We start from the raw sequence: 20,951 nt of genomic DNA on the forward strand, positions 1-20,951 counted from the left end.
GAGGTGGAGGATAGGTGGGGGTAGGAGATCCTTAAGGGACTTCAATGCTACACTAAAAGCTGGAATTTCTGCTCATAAATGTCCTGGAATCTTTAAAGTGGCCTGTTGCCTTTTGTGATGATTATGAAAATTTTAAACTTGGGCAACTGGGTATATAAGATTTCATGAGTCAAGACACAGACAGAACTTTGGAGCCAAACAAAGAATGAATTTTGTTTTGAACCTGTGGATTTTGAATTTGCTGTATCTAGAAAATCTAGACAGGCATGCGAACTAGTTAATTGGAAATAAAAGGATTCTAAGCTGGAGATGATGGATTTATAGGAAAACTAGTCAGTGGAATACATCTGATTTCATTCATTCTGTGAACATTTATTCAAAGTTTGCTGTGTCCCAAGTTCTATACTAAAAAATGAGACCCTGTCCCTGTCATTTAAGAATCATATGAGGGGATTGGGGAGGTGCTACATACACAGATAGTTAGAAAGCAACATGTAAGTACTTTTTAGATATAGGCAGAAGTTATTCTCAGTGGAAAGAATAGTTTAACTCTATCCCAGGGCAGAGACCAGAATGAATGGGGAGATAAACCTTCACAGTAGAACTGATTATTATCAAAGAATGTATAGGAGGAGATCAGTAGCAACTCACTAGCTGGATAAAGTGGAAGCAAGATGTGCAAAGTTAAGGTCTGCCTGTGGAAGTGTAAGTAGTTAAGCATGGCTATACAAGACAATAAGGGACTAAGAGGACGTAAGTCTGAAAACTATAGTGTTCTTCCCTGTAATCTATAATACATGCAGGCAGTATTATATATATGTAAAATATATATATAATTTTAAAACAGATTATTGTTGTATCTCCTTTCTTTCCAATAAGCACTTAGATTATTACAAACCACTAAAGACATTATAGTTTGAACTAAGAAGGATAAACAATATATTCCCCCCAAAAAAGCTAATGCAGTCAACAGTAAACATTCCAAAGCCTGAGTAATTTTCAGCTAACTTCTAGTAAACTCATTATTCTGATACCCTGTTAGACTTGGAAAGATAGCAATTACCGTCTTCATGTGGGCTATACTCCCTCCCTCCCTACCCCTTACTTGGATAAATAATAAAGTAAGTAATGTTATTTATTGCAGCTTTATGAAGGAGTTTCCATAAGCACTTCTTTAAAAAAATCATTTTTTAACATAGAAAATTGATCAGTTTAATATAATTTAACCATTCTGCCATAGAATGAGATTGATACCTATATAATAAATGCAATCTAGATGTTAGGAAACTATAAACACCATAAATCTATGAAAATTTTTGTATAATGTTTGTATAGGGCTTGTAAAACCTGAAAAATTAATTAAATTGGGTGCTGAAATGCTGTCTATTCTAAATTATGCTCATTTAAAAAATAATTTACTTATATATTCAAGAGGAGTTAATAATTGTACCTACTGAGGAAAACTGCAAATTAGAAATACTGTTTATTCAGCTTTTATTTCAGAGTTGTATTTTAAAAAGATAACCAGTTAGTGCAATAATTTTGTTAAATAAAAAGATACTTAATAGTGATATTTTTCTTTCTACAGGTTGAAGAAGAAGGCTTGCAAATTTGTGTTGAAATATGTGGTTGTGCTCTGCAATTAGACCTTCATGACGATCCCAAAACTAAATGTCTAATTTATAAAACGATTGCACATTTTTTGCCAAATGATTTGGAGATCCTCAGGATTTGTGCACTCTCAATATTTTTTCTTGAGCGCTCCTTAGAAGCTTATCACACTGTTGAACGGCTCTACAAATGTCCAGATGAAGAATATAATGAAGGCACAAGTAGTGTTCAAAATCGTGTTCGTTTTGAATTACTTCCAATTTTGAAAAAAGGATTGTTTTTTGATCCTGAATTTTGGAACTTTGTAATGATAAAGAAAAACTGTATAGCGTTACTGCGAGATAAATCAGCAGTTGGATTTTTAAATGAAAGTACACTGGAAAATTCTGTAGGTAACCTTAAAAAGACAGAACAGCAAAGTTTAGATGAAAGGCTTCACTCTATTACTGATCAGAGTACACGAGAGTTTGATCCCGATGATCTTTCTGGAGTGCAGTCTAAAGGTCATGGTCATACAAAGAAAAACTTAACATCTGTAAATGCTTCTAAAGTAGATCACAATGTCCCAAGGCATCGCTGTGTGTTATGTAACAAAGAATTTCTAGGTGGTCACATTGTAAGGCATGCCCAGGCTCATCAGAAAAAAGGCAGTTTTTCATGTGTTATATGTGGTAGGAAATTTAGAAACAGAGGACTTATGCAGAAGCATTTAAAGAATCATGTTAAGAAAATACAGAGACAACAAATTGCTGCAGTTCAACAGGAAAATCAGGAAAATCCTGCTTTGGAAGAAATAAAGTGTTCTGATTCTTCCATTTCATTTGAAAATGGGAATTCTGATAATAAGGATTTGGAAGTAGAGACTCTTACTGCTTCCAGTGATGGCAACAAAGAAATCATCACTGAGCATGTGGCTCAATTCACTGAAATTCCTGTAAGTGCACCAGAATATGTTGAGAACATTACTGAAAATGGCAGTACTAATACTCCTTTAAATAATGTCCCAGAGCCTTTACCTGAATGTGATGATGAGGAGGAGGAGGAAGTTGATTATGAGGAAGATGATTATGACCTGAATCAAGAAACCTCAATTCTTCATAAAATCAATGGAACTGTGTGTCATCCAAAAGACATATACGCAACAGATCAAGAAGGAAACTTTAAGTGTCCTGCTCTTGGTTGTGTTAGGATATTTAAAAGAATTGGATTTCTAAATAAACACGCAAGGACTGTACATCCAACTGATTTAAATGTGCGACAAACAGTAATGAAATGGAGCAAAGGAAAATGCAAATTTTGTCAAAGGCAATTTGAAGATTCTCAACATTTTATAGATCACCTCAATAGACATAGCTATCCAAATGTGTACTTTTGTTTGCATTTTAATTGCAGTGAGTCATTTAAGCTGCCTTTCCAGCTTGCTCAGCATACAAAAAGTCACAGGATATTTCAAGCTCAGTGTAGTTTTCCAGAATGCCATGAGCTTTTTGAAGATCTCCCTCTGCTCTATGAACATGAAGCTCAGCATTATTTAAGTAAAACACCCGAATCATCTGCACAACCAAGTGAAGTGATTCTTTGGGATGTTCTTACAGACTCAAACCCTAATCATCAGGAAAAAGACTCATCTAGTAATGAGAAACAGACTATTAGCCTGCCAGTTTCTACTAGCATATCAAGGAAAGATTCTGCAAAACCAAAGACATGTATAGAAAATATGGAAAAGAAAACAGACAATTTAGTTCAGAATGGAAATGAACATTCTGATGATGCTGTTTCAGATATAAGCTTGATAGACCAAAAGATGCCTGATACAGAGCCAAATTCTGAAAATAACTGTAGTATTAGTGATCAGTTAGTCAATGGACACAGTGAAATAGAGCAAACACCTTTAGTTTCATCAGATCCTGCTTTGAAAATTGATACAACTAGAACCAGGACAGAAAATGGTTCTATTTTACCCATCATTGTACCACAAGGACACAATACCCTGCCAGTATCTCAGGCACCTTCCAAACCAAATCTAACAAGTGAACACACTTCATATGGCTTAATTTTAACAAAGCCATATGTCAGACCATTGCCTCCCAGCTACCTTGATGAACAGTACCTTAGTATGCCAAAACGCCGTAAATTTCTGACTGACAGAGTAGATGCCTGTTCTGAACAGGATAATGTTTGTAAAAAATCAGTGAAAAGATTAAGATGTGGCAAATGTCTGACCACCTACTGTAATGCAGAAGCACTTGAAGCTCACCTTGCACAAAAGAAATGTCAGACACTCTTTGGATTTGATTCAGATGATGAAAGTAAGTCTTTTTGCTCAGTAGGTATAGCTGTAGAAATAGAAAATGCCATAGAATTAATTGTAACAGATCTTTGAGAGTTTAAAAAATTAATATTTGTATAACAAATCCTTAATTTTTCCTTTAATCCTTAAAACTGAAGTGATATTCCTATTTCTGTTTTATAGATCAGGCAAATGAAATTCACAAAAGTTAAGTAATTTGCATAGGCACAGACCTGTGAACTTGTGAAAGGCAGAACTTGAACACAGATCATTCATATTCTTTGATCATACTCTTTTCACTGTATCAAAGGCTTTTTTTTTTAATTATTCTAAGTTTCATGTGGTAAATGGTCTAGAAATAAAATTATGATGGAAATGTTTTGTCATCTGCATACCAGAATATAAACCAAGTAAAGTTTTGCCTCTGTTACAAACATGTAAGTGGAAAAGAACCAGAAAATAATTATAAAAGCAACAGATGAGCTTGCCAGTCTGTCAATGTTAATATCCTTTGAATGAGGAAGGGTATAAATTAAATAGACATCTGACTTGGAATTCCAGTTGAACTATGAAATTTGAATTAACAGATATGTTCTGTTTTACAGGTGCCTGATAAAAATGTTTCAGAAAGATCTATCAAGCAGTAGTGTGAAAAAGGCACTACAAGAAAATCCTTCATCAGTTTTTTATTTCCCTGATGGCCTTAATTTTAGAGTGGTCTCGGATTACTAAAGATAAAGACAAAGCACATTTTCTAGAATGAACTCAGAGATGTGCTGTTTTAGATTCCAAAATGGTTATTACGGAACTCCCAAAGTACCAGTTATCCAGAAAACCACATTTAAAAAAAATTATGATTAATAGCAGCATGTTGAGTTTTGCTTATATGAGAAACATACATGTTCAGGCAACTAGTCAGAAAAAAAACCAGCTATGGCCTTACAGAAAGGAAAAAGTTAACCCATTAAAAAGGGGTGGGGGAGTTGGTTTATGATAAACAACTTAAAGTATTCTACAAATAGGATTTGTTTTCTTTTCATGCATAATCAGATTATGTCTTCCCTTCTGGTCAGGTGTGGTTTAAGGAACCACTGCTGTTTTGTGGTATAAGTTAGAAATTGACATATGAAAATAAAACTTGTAATCCATTAAAGAATGTAATCTGTTTCCAGATGATTAAACAGGTCAAAGTTCAATGAATGCTATTCCAGCATTGATAACTAAAAATACAAAACAGTGTTTTGCTTGTTAGAACCTTCCATTTTCTGCTTTTGTAATATAATTTAGCTATATTTAAAAGGCATAAGTGTCAAATAAAGTACCATCAGTACTTTGGGGAGTGGTGGGGGAAATCTAAGACTATTAAAGGCTATATAGTTGAAGGAAAACACTGAAATGCAAATTATTCAATGTGAATAATGGTATAAGCACACTGGGATATTTCTATTTGTATATAGAGTAGGATTAGGACATTGCTTGATGATTCATTAAGGTCCTTTAGATGTTAATGTGAGTTATCTAAGCTCAGTCCTATAAATATAACTGGCTTTAAAAATTTGTCAGCTAAGAATCAGGTCCAGAATTCATTGGTTTTATTCAATTAGGAGAGTTAACTCCAAAATAAGCCATACTACTCATGCTTTTTTGTTCCGTATGATGACTTTGGTATGAATAGTAATTTTTATATGTAAATGTTAAGTACACAAAAATTTGAACAGCAAGAACACAGTAAGTGATATACTGATGCATTATTTCCCTTGATGACTAGTAATTTTCCTAAGGAAGATTTTAACTTCTCAATAAATTGCTAAAACAAATTTTTTTAAATGCCCTCTCAAATTAGATGTTTTCCCCTTGTACATTCTTGAAAAGAGGAGCTTAAATACCTCCTTTTACCTAATATTTTGTTAATCTTAAACAGGGATGGAAAAAACAAAAATACAAAGGCAAATCTTTAAAAGTGGAGCTACTAATGTGCTAATATCAACTAAATTTTCCAGTTATTCCAACTGATTAATTTTTGTCCAAGGAGATAATCTCATCAAATCCTACTATTATAGGTTTAGGATATTAAAGCTGCTAGAATGAGGTTACTAAGGAAGTGAGACATTTCTTTCAAGATAGTATTCAGACTTTATTAAATTAGGAATTCCGTAACGAAATTTCTCAATTTTATTAGTTTATTTATCATGGGACATCACTACTATGCAATGATGGTCAGAAGCCCATTCCAATCAAATTTTGGTTTGTTTTGTTATATAGCCTATATTAGGCTGTGGAATTTGTATCTAAATAACAGATAAGTAAACAAAACCTATCAGATATTTTAATTCTTTAGGGTAAACAACAACAAAACTTTTTTTTCCCCATACTTCTTGATATTAAAAATGTAATTATTGAGTTTTATTTCACTTCAACCTAAAAGTATATCATGTAATAAAAAGTCTGTTTGGAAACTGGTTCATTTGGACAATGAAGTTTTTTAAAATAATTTCTGCTTTTTTTTTTTTTAGAATGTATAACCACTGACATAAATCTGTACCTACAAATTGTTAAATTCTCATTAATTCTGCAGTTCATTCTAAGATGCATTTAAACATATTCCACTTTTTAAAAATATTTGTCTTCTAAGGTTAATTTGAGGTTTTATTTCTACTTTTATGTTGCTAAGAGTACTGTTTCTGAAAGATGGAGATCAAATTGGTTTATACATAACTAAAAGACTTTTATAAAATTTTATTTTACATTGTTTTCAACCTCTTTATTTATATATTTCTCAAATAATCCCTACTGAAAGAATGTATACATTTTGCTATTATATATGTCTTATCAAACATAAAACTAAATCATTTTGCTTTCATGAGGTATGTAAACTTCCAGCTGTTCTTCTGAATTTGAGATTCAGAAGAAAAGGAAGGTTCCTTTCTCAGTCCTCTGATTCTCTTATTCTTTGCTTCTTTTTTGCTCTTCCTACTTTAAGGATGTGCTTATAAGTTTCACACCTTTGTTTTTAAATAAAAATTCCCTTCAAAATTTAAATATTATCTTTTTGCTATGTTTCAGTAAGGTCAAGAAATAAATTTGAATTTGTGCTGCTCAGATGCTATGGAAGAAGTAGTAAAGGGGCATCTCTGTGGGCAAGGACACTGGTACTTTGGGCTTTAGCCATATTCATTTTTTTAAAAACAACAATTATATAATTTGAGTAGATAATTTATAACGTTATACTTGTGATTTTTTTTCAAATCACACCGAAGGTTCAGCCGTACTCCTTTCATGTTTAGTTTAATACTGCTGAATGGATGAAAAACCTAAAGGGATGACAGTGTTTATTTTTTAATTTATTTGGTACTGTAAACCACCTTTTCAGAATGACTAAATGCTGCATATGCATTTTGGAATTGTTAATATGTGAAAAGATATTACAGATTCAGCAAGAAAGAAAATTTGTGCTTCCTTGTTGAACATTAAGTTATTTTACTTTGCATTTTATAAGAGTACAAATTAAAACTGAGCCATTGAACTGCAATAAATCAACAAGTGTTTCATTTCAAGAAATTTTTGTACTGTACATAGATTTGTTCAATAAAACATTGTCCTTGTTGGTAATGAAGTGTTCAGTTTTATGTAGCAGATTGCTTTTAAAAGGAATTAGACTTATTTAAGGTATATATTAAATAAGAAATTTCTATCATGTCTCATTCTAAGAGAATTAGGTATTTTAGTTCGTTATGTTTACCATTTTTGGAGTGTTGATTGATTTTTCAAACATAATATGGAAAAATAAGAAAACAAAGTTTACTCAAACTAAGATACAAAATAGGTATTTTTTCAACATTATTTTAATATTCATACACAGAAATACAAGATAATCAAATTCTGGTTACTAAGAGGTCATTTTGGGTAAGTGGTATCAGTATGAAATAGTACCTTCTGCAAATAATAGGTGGATCAGAATACATGTCAGAACTCTTCAAGAACAAGACAGTGGATGAATTGGTCTAGGTAGGTTGGTAATTCCTAAAAGGTGAAGAGCATCCCATGGAATTAAAAAAGAAAAAGAAAAAAAAAAAGACAGACTGAAGTTACATTGAAATTTTGAATGTAAATGATGGAAAAATTATTTCTTACAAGAGCATTTCCCAGGGGAAGATGTCTAAGTCAATTAAGAATCTAACCAAAAGTGATGTCCTTGGGCAGAGGGCTCCTACTTTTTTATTTCACTAATAAAGGAAAGCCCCTTTAACCCTATTTGCTATAATATGCTACTGAAAAAAAAAAAATGGGTGCTGGAGTAGATAAGGAACCTCTTGATGCAAATACCACTGCAAATGAGAGAACAGACATTCTCTGGATGCTCTGAGAAACCCTATGACAAAGTTACTTAAGCATTCTAGAGCTGAGATCTAGATCTCTCAGTCTATGATTTATGGTCTTATGATCTTAGGCTATTAAATCCATATTCATACCAATAAATGTATTAAGGTATTTAGACAAAGTTTTTGGGATTATTTAAACTTTAAGCTTTCCTTTTCTGAAACAGGAATTCTGGGAAGCAACCCAGTATTAGTAAGTATGCTCCCAAGATAACCAAATTAAGTTGCTTTTCATAGCGTAAGATTCATATTGACTTAAAGAACTGTCAACAGGAACAGAAGTTTCAAGATTTGAAATAAAGGCAGTCCAATATTACATGGAACAGAAATTAAAAATGAGACAGGTGCACAGCATATTTATGAGTAAAGTCTGTTACACTAAATTACTGGATACCAGCTACTTTCTTTGTGTGATCTGTAATCTTTAAAAATCTCAAAGGTACACATGAAAAGCACTTTTTAGACACCAAGGCTTAGAAAGGTTAAATAACTTCTGTCACTCAGCTAATAAGAGGTGGGATTTTTTAGGAAAATCAGATGTCTTCTAAAACCATGTTTCCATTCTGCCATGCAGTTTTCCCTAGAAATGTAGAGCATGAGTGCATCTAATATATATCCATATAGGATCAGATTTGCCTGAAGAACAGTGATGTCAGAGACAAAGGAGGAAATCTACAGACATACCTGGTTCTTGTTTCATTATCTATTAGTGGTTATCACTACCAGCAGTGAATCTTACACTGTGGTCCACGGAACAGCAGAATCAGCCTCACCTGGAAACCTGTCAGAAATGCTAAATTTGGGTTCTAATCCAGACTTCCTGAATAAGAATCTCTGTGGGCTGGGACCAAGCTAACAAGTCCTCCAAGTGATTCTGATAAATACTAAGTTTTGAAAACCACTCATCTAAAGCAACAAGGTTTCCTCAGAAGGTAAGCTATTCTCTCTTTAATTGAGAGTCTTTTCAAACTCAGTTTCCAGGACATTTAAAGAAGTGCACCCCATTTAGGACAGGGACCAAATATGCATTGTTCACTCAGCACCTTTCACATGCTGGTATTTCATATTAACAGGTATTAAAGTAACTACTGTTGGGCAAAAGAATATTTTAGAAGATCTAATACCCCAGGCGCTCATTAAGTGAACTTTTCATTTTTTGCTCAAAAAGTATTCAATAGCAAAACTATCAGAACATGACTTAATGGAAACAGCATTAAGGGGGGATCAGTTGTAGGTGGAACTCAGGGTTCTTATTTGTTAAAGAAGAAAAGCAGTTCTTTTAAGGTTCTAAGAAATAAGTCTGTGAAGTGCCTGAGCCCTTCTTACGATGTTGCCAAATTTGTATTCGTGTAATGGCTCCTATCCTGCCTTTGGCTCCAGCCTTAATGAAACCCCACTTGCTCTCATCAATGTTGTTTTATGCCATGCATTTTTCACTATTGCTCTCTTTACGTGTAATTCTTCACTCTATTCTCACTCTTCCCCTCACTCTTTGATTTTAATCCTTCTTGGGCATCATCACTTTCTCCGCAAAGCCTGATCTCTCTGAAACTCCTGATTTCCCATCTGTAACCTACTTCTCCCAGTTTTCCTCCTCTCAGTAAACCATAACTCCATTCTTTGAGTCCCTAAACCAAAACTTTGCAATCATCCCTGACACTTTATCATGTCCTCAACTGCTACCATTGACTCAAGCCAACATTTTCTTTCATCAAGATTACTGCAGTAATCTAACTGGACTCCCTGCTTACACCTTTACTCTTCCCCCACCTTTAGTATGTTCTTCACATCAATACCCAAAGTGATACTGTTTGAAACAAGTTAGCTTAAAACCCTCCCATAGCTTCAAAACTCATTTATTCAACAAATATTTATCACTGACAAATAAAATCTAGTAGGCCCAACATGGAGGCGTCCATGCTAAGCTCCACATCAACAAAAACAAAAACCCAAGCTAGTTTCTATTTATTACACGTAATTGCTCAGCCTGGCTCAGAAGACCAAATTTAAATACAGCCCATCAGTTATTGCCAGCTACCTTCTTCATTCCTAAGCAACCACCTGCTCCCCACCTTTGTAAGAACCCCTGTAAGTAAAATGGAAACTCAATGTATTTCTTCACTTGCTTCTGCATTCGCCCCATATGAGCTCCTTTCCACCCCTTCAGGGAGCTTCCTTCTACTTTCTTAATGGGATGCTGCCCAATTTGTGAATCGCTTAATAAAGCTGTGAGATCCTAAATTGCATGAAAAGGTTTTCTTTTATCATCATTTACCTACTGGGTACCAGGCTTTATAATAGGCATTGGAAAATAAAACAGACCAAAATCCCTGCCTCACATTCTATTAAGGCATGGCAAACTATATATAAGCATTATGGAGAAGAATAAAGAATAAAGTAAAATGGGTAGGGAATTTATAGGTAGGCATGGGTTGTTGTTGGTGATTTCAAATAAGATGATGAGGTGACTTGAGCAGGGACCAGAATGAAGTTAGGGAGAGTCATTCAGATATCTGAGGGAAAAATAGGCCAGGCAGAACATCAAGAGTTCAAGGAACTCTTATTCTGGTGAGCTCAAGGAACAAACAGCAAGGGAACCAATGTGATTAGACTGGAGTCAAAGACTGAGAATAAGTCAAAGAGGTAAAAGATAAAAGCCAATGTCTTCATAATGGCCTAGAAGGCTCTAGATCTGCCCTGTACGATACAAAAGCCACCAGCTACATGTGGCTATTTAAATTTGATTAAATTAAAGTAAAATTAAAAATTCAGTTCCTCAGTATCACTAGCTACAAGTTCTCAACAGCAACGTGTTGGAGCTAATAGCTGCCATATCTGATAGTACAGATACAGAATATTTTCATCATCTTAGAAAGTACTTTTGGACAAGTCAGCTTTATTCTTAATGGGGGAAATCCCTGCCCTCCACCCCCTGCCTCCCCCACCCCACACACACACTCTCAGGGGAGTTGGGCTATGTCCAGAGACATTTTTGGTTGCTACCACCAGGTGGAGGGAGGACCACTGGCATCTAGTGGGTAGAAGTCAGAACTGTTGTAGAACATCCCACATGCACAGGACAGCCCCCACATCAAAGTATTATCTGGCCCAAGATGTCCTAGTGCTGCGGTTGAGAAACCTTGCTCTATATCAGTCTTGACTGCAACTTTAACTTCATTGCTCTTCGCCTTCTCCTTGCTCAAACTGTTCTAGCCTCACTGGTTTCTTCTTCCATGCCAAGCACATCCCTTTTTCATCAGGACCTCAACTGTTGCTTCTTCCTTCATAATCTTCCCCTGTGGTTCATTCTCTCACTTTCTTCATATTAGTCCTTCAATGTCACTTATAAGAGAAACCTTTCCTGACAACCCGTATAAAAGAGAGGTATCTCTTCATTCCCCTCCTGATTTATTTTACTCCATAGCATCTCCCAGCACAGTATATATTTTATTTATTTATTGTCTGTTTCCTCCCACTAAAATGCATGCTCCAAAGGGCAGGGTCTTTTGAGCATCCCCAGCAAAAAGAACAGTGTTTGGCAAGTAGCAGGTGTTCAATAAAATATACCTTTCTAAAATAAAAGAATTAATGAAGGAACGACAAAGTTGGGCATGCCTTCCATGTGGTACCTCACCAACAAATAGGAGCACTTACCCTTGTCTTACAATTGATTTACCTGTAACACTTCCAAAAGCTCTTAAAGGAAGGTCTGTGTTATTTCCCTGAATCTTCAATACCTAGCATAGTTGGCACTCATGAATACTTAGTGGAAAATGATGAACTGGTATCTGTTGGGTAAATGACATCCACTGGCAAATTAATTTAACCATGTTTTGGATACACTTCTAAAAGACTATATTTACAGTATATTTTATGAGTGGTATTTAGCTGTTAAATACAAAATGTTAGATTTGCTTACCTGGATCTGCAGATGTGTACATTTCACCTACTCAATATCAATACCCTAATTAAATCTAAAATGACTAAAAATGGAAGGAGATAGAGGCAAGTGACAATGTTTCTAAATCTGATTCCTCATCCGGGCTCAGTCCAGCACAGCATAACTGTTTCCCTCTCATGAATGTGCGTTTCTGTCATACTAACAGCAATAATGGCAGCTAATATTTACTGAGCTCATTCTAGGCACCAGCAACTGTTCTTCTCCACCCTCATTCCCTCCCCTGCCCCACAACAACCTTACGAGGTTAGATTCATTTCGAGACATAAGCATTTAGCTGCGGTAACAGTTTATAGACGACGGAGTAAAACCCTGGCAACCTGACTTTCAGAGCTCCCAGCCTTAAACTGCGCACGATACCGCCTCTCCTAAGGCCAAACCGGCGAGAATGCAGGAAAACACAGACCCCAGCGTGTCTGAGAGCTGGTAGGCGTGGGCAAGGATAGATGATTATCTTTTTTTTGTCTTTAACTTTTCATAGTATACTATTAAACAGACCGATTATTTTAAAAAATGAATGTTACGTAATCTAAGACTATCACACTACCGCCCCACACCCTACAGAAGAGGCCGAACGGACATTCAACCGCTCCCGGGGGCCGGGCTCACCGGCGGGTGGGAGCCGCCTCCATTGGCCGGCCCTAGGGCATGACGGGAGCTCCCGTGCGCCTGTACCGCCGCCCGCTTTCCACGCACCTGCGCAGCTTTCCGAGACGCTCTTTTGGACAGGAAGCTCCTGGAGGGTTCGGCGATTCTCTTTCTGCACCCAACTTCCTTGCGAAAGGTCGATGTTCTCGACGTGAACCCGGTGCTTCCCCAAAGTGAATTACGTGGGACCAGCGTAGTAGGGCCCGGCGGGCCAGCCCGGAACGACAAGTCAGAGTACCGGGTTCCCTTACTGACTTCATTGGCTGTCACTTCCGCCCAGGGGTCTGGAATACCCGAGGCCCTTGGGCAGCGAACACCAAGGAAGGCACTTCCGGTGAGTGTTGCCAAGGCGCTGGCCTTCTGGGCCGGAGTGGCGACGTTACTGGCGTCGTCCTCTTCCCCCTTTTTTGGGGTCGAGATGACGGGGCTCAGCCAGCCAGAGATGGAGGGCTGTCGCAAAATGCTTGGCCTTCTGGACAACGACGAGATCATGGCCCTGTGCGACACTATCACCAACCGCCTGGTGCAGCCTGAGGACCGCCAAGGTAAGGTCGGACCCTTCGGTTCAGGGGCGGCCGCGCTTCCCCAGGCTTCACTCTCACCCTGACAGTATTCGGGTGAAATCGTCGGGAATGCTGGGCTCTGTGACTGAGACACCAACTTGGGTAGGCCGCGGTGCAGACTGGGAGAGGTGGTGGCACTGACGACGGTGCTTCCAAGTTTTATCCATCGAATGTTATGGACGAATACTTATTTTGAGGATTCTGGTTAAATGGGTGGTCATTTTTTTTTTTAATTTCCAGGGAACGGAGGGGTTTTTCCCTCTTCAACTTTTCAGTTGAGAAGTGTCAGATGTTGCTCAGCCTTCGTTTCCTTCAAGGCTTGGGGGAAGATTTAAATATTTTTATCGGTCTCCTAGGTAAAACAGCCGCTGTAATAAAAGAACAGGCAGTTTGATTCCGTGTCTCCTTTTGCATCCAGGATTTTTTAGAGTGTTTTATGTCCTGGGAATACATTACTTTCAGAGCCAAACAGGCACTCCGGTAGATTTTTCAAGAGTTGTTAAATCGTATAAGCATGTAAATGAGCAGCTGTAGCTCTCATTTCACTCTCTGTATCACATAGCTCCTTTTATTTTAAACTTGCTGAATTTTACTTTAAAATGTGATAATTCCAATATTAGCATATGGCTTAAGTACCGTCAAAAGATTCTGCTTTTTAAAACTGTTTCCTGCTTTTAATATTGGGCATTTAAAAGAAATTGCTATCAATTTAGACGGTAAATAATTTTAGACGTGTAGTTCTTCAACATTTATATATTTTTACATGCTAATCACAGTCATGGAGGGGTGAATTTAAAATTGTAACAGATAAAAATGTTAGTTTATTTTTATTGTGGATTTAAAAGCAAATAAAGAAAAACAAACTTCCAGTTCAAAAATGTTTAAATGATTTGAATAGACGTTTCTCAGAGAAGAGAAATAAAACCAACAAACTGCTCACTCTCTTTAGAAAGCAGGAGAAGGAAGATGCCTTTCCATGTACCAGGTTGGCAGAATATTAAAAGTATAAAACTCGTGTGTTGGTGTTCAGGTGAAATAACTCCTTGACAACTGTTGGAGGTGTGTCAGTTAAAACGACCACTTTGGAAACAGTTTTGACATTATCTCCAAATGGTGAAGATTTGCTTAATCCTAGGCATATACTCTAGACCTGTGCTTCTCAAACTTGAATGTGCCTATGAATCCCTGAGAGATCTTATTAAATTGCGGATTCTAATTCAGTAGTTTTGGGGTGGTCCCAGAAATTCTGCATTTCTAACAAGCTCCAAGGTGGTGCTCATACTGCTTGCTCCTTTGTTCACCGGGAGTCTTGACTGAAAGCTCCGGTAGATTTTCAAGAGTTGTTAAATTGTATAAACATGTAAATGAGCAGCTTAAGCACTCATTTCACTCTCTGTATCACATAGCTAGTTTTGTTTTAAATTTAAATTATAAGTGTTGTAATAGGACAGACAGGAAAAAAGTTTATTAAAGAATGAATACCTTATAGTATGGTCATATAATGAACTACTGTACATCGCTGTAAGTGAAGTAACCAGAGCTACATATGTCCACATAGAAGAATCTCAGAAACTGCGTTAAGTGAAAACTGATTACAGAATACCAGATATTGATGAATTTAATTTATAAAATGTTCAAAAAATACCAAACTTAAATATATTGATTAGGGATATATACTTAGGTTGTATAACTGAAAAGAAGAACAAGGGAATGATAAACAATATTTAGGATGTGAGGTGAATGAGGAGGGAGGGAGAATAACATGAGGGAGGGGTGAAATAGAGTCCTCGAAGATACTAGTAATTTCCTATGTCTTAAGCTAGGTAGTGAGTGTATTGCCATCTTATATACCTCACACATTTTAAAAGTATTCTTTGGTCTGTGTTTAGTATAAAATTTTTAAAAATTGAAAAAAGAATACCAGTTTTGGTTCTGCCACATCAAAGAAGTATGGTTGTTAAAACCTCATGTATCCTCAACTTTCAGTATCTGTAGAGTAAGGCTAATGGACTGAAATTTCTTGTATACCTAAAATATTACAATCTTACTTAGTTTTTGGTATTGTATGTGAATTTGGGTCCTGTTGGCCTTATTAGGGAAGAATAATTTTTGTGGATCAAATTTTTTCTTAAAACATAGTTATTTAAAAGGAAATGCTAAAATTTCATTTTCTTTGGAGAAATAAAAGGAAGAGGGAATTTCAGGTAGGGAGATTTAAAGCATGGAGAACTCTAAAAAAACCTGACAACCCACTTCGTAGTGTTTTAAAATAACCATCTCATGGAAAATCAATAATACTTAGTTACAGGGGTTTAGAAATATTATTTGATAGAGTTTTGCTGACCTTTAATGTGTTTTTGAGTGACTCATGATTTTCTATTAATCTTTGCTATTTCCTTCTAGATGCCATTCATGCAATATTAGTTTACAGTCAAAGTGTAGAAGAACTTTTGAGGCGTAAAAAAGTCCACCGAGAAGTCATATTTAAGTACCTGGCAGCACAAGGGGTTATTATACCTCCAGCTACTGAAAAACACAATCTTATTCAGCATGCAAAAGATTATTGGAAAAAGCAATCAAAACTGAAATTGAAGGAATCACCAGAGCCAGTTACAAAGACAGAAGACATTCAACTCTTTAAACAAGTAAATAGATCTTATAGTTATATCCTGAACCACTGTTCTGTTTAAAACTCTTTAGATTACTAGATCCTAGGGAGCATGATCAGTAGTATTTTATTGATATTTTATAATTACAACCTTATTTCATTTCCTTTGCATTCTTCTAAAGGAAGAAAGAACAGTAAAGTATTAAAAGACAAAATATTTCCAGCATTAGTAATGTAAATAAAATAGTCTACTGATTTGTGAGGAAATAAAATGTTTTTGTTTTTCCTCATTCTTATCAAATGAGGACTGTTGGATTTTTAGAGAATAGATAATCTACAGGATCAATTTAATTTTAATTTAGACTCTAGTTCTCTGTAATTTTTTCCACTTCAAAAGAATGCTGTTTTAAACACTTGCTCTTTTTTTAATATTCATTTTATTGAGATATATTCACATACCATGCAATCATACAAACAAAGCATACATTCGATTGTTCACAGTACCATTATAGTTGTGCATTCATCACCAAAATCAGTCCCTGACACCTTCGTTACCACACACACAAAAATAACAAGAATAATAATTAAAGTGAAAAAGACCAATTAAAGTAAAAAAGAACACTGGGTGCCTTTGTCTGTTTGTTTTCCTTCCCCCATTTTTCTACTCATCCATCCATAAACTAGACAAAGGGGAGTGTGGTCCTTATGGCTTTCCCAATCCCATTGTCACCCCTCATAAGCTACATTTTTATACAATCGTCTTCAAGATTCATGGGTTCTGGGTTGTAGTTTGGTAGTTTCAGGTGTCTTCCTCCAGCTACCCCAATTCATTAGAACCTAAAAAGGGTTGTCTGTATTGTGCTAAGAGTGCCCACCAGAGTGACCTCTTGGCTCCTTTTGGAATCTCTCTGCCACTGAAGCTTATTTCATTTCCTTTCACTTCCACCTTTTGGTCAAGAAGATGTTCTCCATCCCACGATGACGGGTCTACATTCCTCCCTGGGAGTCATATTCCATGTTGCCAGGGAGATTCACTCCCCTGGGTGTCTGATGCCATGTAGAGGGGAGGGCAGTGATTTCACCTGCCAAGTTGGCTTAGCTAAAGAGAGAAGGCCACATCTGAGCAACAAAGAGGCATTCGGGAGGAGGCTCTTAAGCACAATTATAGGGAGGCCTAGCCTCTCCTTTGCAGCAACAGTCTTCCCAAGGACAAGTCCTGTGGTAGACGGTTCAACCCATCAAACCATCAGTCCCCTATGTCTGTGACTTGCTCATTTTTAATAATTTCTTTGGTATTGAACTGTAAAAATTTCTTGAAAGAAACTCAATTTTTACATAGGATTTTTAACTAGAGAAAATGCTATTATAGTAATTTCCTGTGGCTGACATTGGCTGTTTTCTTTTTCCTTTTATTGCCACTGTACATTTTAGATGTTCAATGAATATTTTAATGTTTAAATGCACCTCTCAGTAATTTGCTGATTGGTAAACTACATACCACACACTGTAAATTAATGAGGTTTTTACAGTAAAGAGCTTTGTTTCCACAGTAGGAAAGAATCTTCAATGGATGTTCATTCTTGGTGTACTGAAGAGTATAGCATTGACTTGGAAATCATATAGATGTGGCTTCAAATTAGGATCTGCTGTATATTAGGTGTATGACTAGGCAAGTAACTTGACCTTTCTGAGGCTTGGTTTCCTCATCCATAAAATGGGCATAATGACAACTTCTATAAGACTTGTGAAGATAGCAAAAATAGCATTTGAAGTACAAAGCACAGTGCCCAGTATATTCATTAGCAGGTGGTCAATTACTGTAAATTGTTTTCACATCTCAGTGAGATACTGTGCTTTGGAGTATATAGATGAATAAGATCCACCCTATCAGGTATATTTTTGGAGTTACGGTTCCTTTGAAAAAACGGAAATAATACAAAATTAACCCGAATCATAAAGAATAATTTATTTCAAACACATTGAAGTATCTGTTTAAAGACAGTGAAAATGCTTACTATCAAATTTATTGAGGTATAATTTATATGCAAAAAACAGCACCCATTTAATGTGTATTGTTTAATAAGTTTTGACATATATACACATGTGAAACCACAGCCACAATCAAGAGAAAATGCTTCTATAAATCATTCTTGACTGTCAATACTGATATTTCAAGAGACTTTGTTAAACCTTAGTTTCTTAGTGGAATTTTCATCTGTTATGCTGGGAAATTCTAAAACTTTTTCTTAAAGAAGAGATTTTATGCTGCATCATGGAGTTTAATGAGATTACACTTAGTTGTAATTCCATAAATAATTCAAACTTAGCTGTGAAACATGCTAGATATAAAAATAGAGCTAACTTTGATTTTGTTTATATTTAATCAGCAGGAGAAGGAAGATAAAAAAGCTGAAAAAATAGATTTTCGTCGATTAGGAAGAGAATTCTGTCATTGGTTCTTTGAGCTTCTTAATTCTCAGAATCCTTTTTTGGGACCACCTCAAGATGAATGGGGGCCACAGCACTTCTGGCATGATGTCAAGCTTAGATTTTATTACAGCACATCAGAACAAAATGTGATAGACTACCATGGAGCAGAAATTGTGAGCCTTCGCTTACTGTCACTGGTGAAAGAAGAATTTCTTTTTCTCAACCCCAATCTGGATTCTCATGGATTGAAGTGTGCTTCCTCTCCCCATGGGTTAGTTATGGTTGGAGTTGCTGGGACTGTCCACCGAGGGAACACTTGTTTGGGCATTTTTGAACAAATTTTTGGACTCATCCGCTGCCCTTTTGTGGAGAATACTTGGAAAATCAAATTTATCAATCTGAGAATTATTGGAGAGGGTTCCCTTGCTCCTGGAACAGTACAGAAACCATCCATTACATTTGAGCCAAGTGATCTCGAGGCCTTTTATAATGTAATCAGTTTATGTGGTACCAGCGAAATACGACTTAATGGAAAGCAGGTATTGGATAGTGGAACTGGAGACCAAGCTTTATGTAGTGGAAATGAGGCATTGTTGAACAAAAGAGAACTGAGTTTACCTCTGAAGCATTGAGCACCATATGTCAGCCTAAAAAAATCTTCTATACAGAAACTCTTCCAAATTCTACATCAGTAATGTCTAAGTGATTTCAGGTGTGAGGACTGACATTTTAGTTGAAATACCTTTCTTGACTACAGACTGCCGTCTTATGTGATTCTTCCCTATTTCTACCTGAGTTTCAGCAGATGTTCTGAAAGCTTAATGTGGTTCATCAAATAAATCCCACTTTAGATGTAATAGCTAATGGTGTGCTTTAGAAACCAGGTAATGTTTTCATTTTACTTAGTGAATATTATAATATCTGTATGTTGCAGGTGGGAAAGAATTGATAGTGCTCTTGTTCCTCTCAAGTTTCTCATTTACTTTTATCTCAATCTAGGTAATTGGATAGTTTACAAATTTTACCTGTGTTGTTTAAAAAAATAAATATTGTAGAGATATTTAATGTGAACTTAAAGTTCTCATTTTAGAAAATTTGATTGACATTCTTAATGCAAAAAATCCTATAATTTAACAGATGAAAAAATTTACTTTATCTCTTTGAATAATTGAGGAACATTTTTCAGTTATCTGCTGTAGTTCAAGCTAAATATCTTACATAATCTATAACATTTTCTGAACTGTTTTGGGCAATGATAAATGCTATTCCTAAAACAGACCTCATTTTCTTATCTAGAACTACAGTTAGCAGCTTTATAGAGCATTTATTGTAGCACCTTAAACAGGAAACGTTGAAGTGTTTTAAAATTTGTGCTTCTGTTCTTCCTCTTGACTGATCTTGGAAGAGGTGACAAAAAGCCCACAAATTTATGATATGTGCATACATACATTATATATACCCATATCATAATTTAAAGTTAGGAGTTTTCCACCTCTAACTTCTGTTACGAGGTTTGAGTTACAAAGTTGAGCATCAGGTTGATTACATACTGGCATTAAAATTTAGATTCCTCATCACCCAGCAACTATTTTCTGATCCTGGATTTAGTTAGTAATTTTAATTTACAAAAGTGCCTTGTGGAAGAAAAATTCAACTGGAAAATTGATACGATGATGTACTGTACATGTTTTTACCTTTAACTCTGCTTATGATCATCTAGGTGACTGATAAGAATGTTGGAAGCAGGAGGACAAAACTCTTTTTTTTGTTTGTTTTTAATGCCATCCCTCTTTTGAGGAGTGCAAATCGATATGTCCTAAAATAAGAACTTAATAAAAGAGGGAAATGCTTGTTGCCTGCTATAAGAATAGTGTATTGTTTAGATTTAATTTACAACTCGCTTACTCTTTAAGTTTTAGGTTATCAACCAAAATAAAGCATATTTTACTACTGCTAGTTTCACTATCTATGTGGTATAATTAGGTATAAAGAAAACAATGGTATGCTAAATAATTACCTCTTGTGCTTTGTGAGATACACATTCAGGTCACAAGTCCATCAGTCCCCATCCTATAGTTCTTTTTGAGTTTTGAAAAATTGCTAACTAAAGCTAAGTTATCTTTTTCTTCCTTAAGCTTGTGGTGTCTGTTATAAAGTACAGCAGATAAATAGCCTAAGTAAGGGATGAAATGAAAAACCATTTCCATCTGTTTTCTTTGTGCTACTGATGTCAAATACTGCAAAAATATTGCATACGTTGTAGATGGATGGGGATTGCTTCCAGCTCTCTTCAATACCGAATTTTTGGATTTGTGTAAAGCCCAAGGCAGGCTACAATCTCTGCATATAGATTTAATCACCCTTAAAAATTTGAAAGTTTCTTTATAGACTGAGCTTAAAGATCGGGGCTATGTTTTATGTAAATACTCCAGCCAGGCACATAGAAAGGCCTAATGTTTGAGTGAAT

The 20,951-nt window shown here is 35.8% G+C and overlaps 2 protein-coding genes and 1 long non-coding RNA gene across 5 annotated transcripts in view; 2 read left to right on the forward strand and 1 right to left on the reverse strand.

The window, feature by feature from the left end:
• The window catches only part of ZNF654 (zinc finger protein 654), a 96,395-nt gene extending 88,891 nt beyond the window's left edge, over positions 1-7,504 (forward strand). For 2 of the 3 annotated variants that reach the window (XM_037833868.1, XM_037833885.1), the window contains one exon: positions 1,589-4,500. In XM_037833868.1, the coding sequence (XP_037689796.1) occupies positions 1,589-3,994 (2,406 nt within the window). In that variant the 3' untranslated portion in view covers positions 3,995-4,500. The other variant, XM_037833874.1, reaches the window with a different exon arrangement.
• The window catches only part of LOC119531992, a 41,422-nt gene extending 28,991 nt beyond the window's left edge, over positions 1-12,431 (reverse strand). Inside the window, exons 1-3 of the long non-coding RNA XR_005216460.1 lie at positions 11,954-12,431; positions 7,832-7,921; positions 3,869-3,947 (exon numbers count right to left, since the gene is read on the reverse strand). This is a non-coding gene — a long non-coding RNA (uncharacterized LOC119531992). The remainder of the gene's footprint in view (positions 1-3,868; positions 3,948-7,831; positions 7,922-11,953) is intronic.
• Positions 12,432-12,910: 479 nt separating this feature from the next.
• Positions 12,911-20,436, forward strand: C1H3orf38 (chromosome 1 C3orf38 homolog). Its single transcript, XM_037833897.1, has 3 exons — positions 12,911-13,428; positions 15,850-16,091; positions 18,442-20,436. Exons 1-3 carry the CDS (start codon positions 13,302-13,304, stop codon positions 19,114-19,116), a joined length of 1,044 nt encoding a protein of 347 aa, XP_037689825.1. The 5' UTR covers positions 12,911-13,301; the 3' UTR covers positions 19,117-20,436.
• Positions 20,437-20,951: the final 515 nt, after the last annotated feature.

The sequence above is a fragment of the Choloepus didactylus genome, chromosome 1 (assembly GCF_015220235.1).
Source record: "Choloepus didactylus isolate mChoDid1 chromosome 1, mChoDid1.pri, whole genome shotgun sequence".
In the NCBI taxonomy this organism is placed as follows: domain Eukaryota; kingdom Metazoa; phylum Chordata; class Mammalia; order Pilosa; family Megalonychidae; genus Choloepus; species Choloepus didactylus.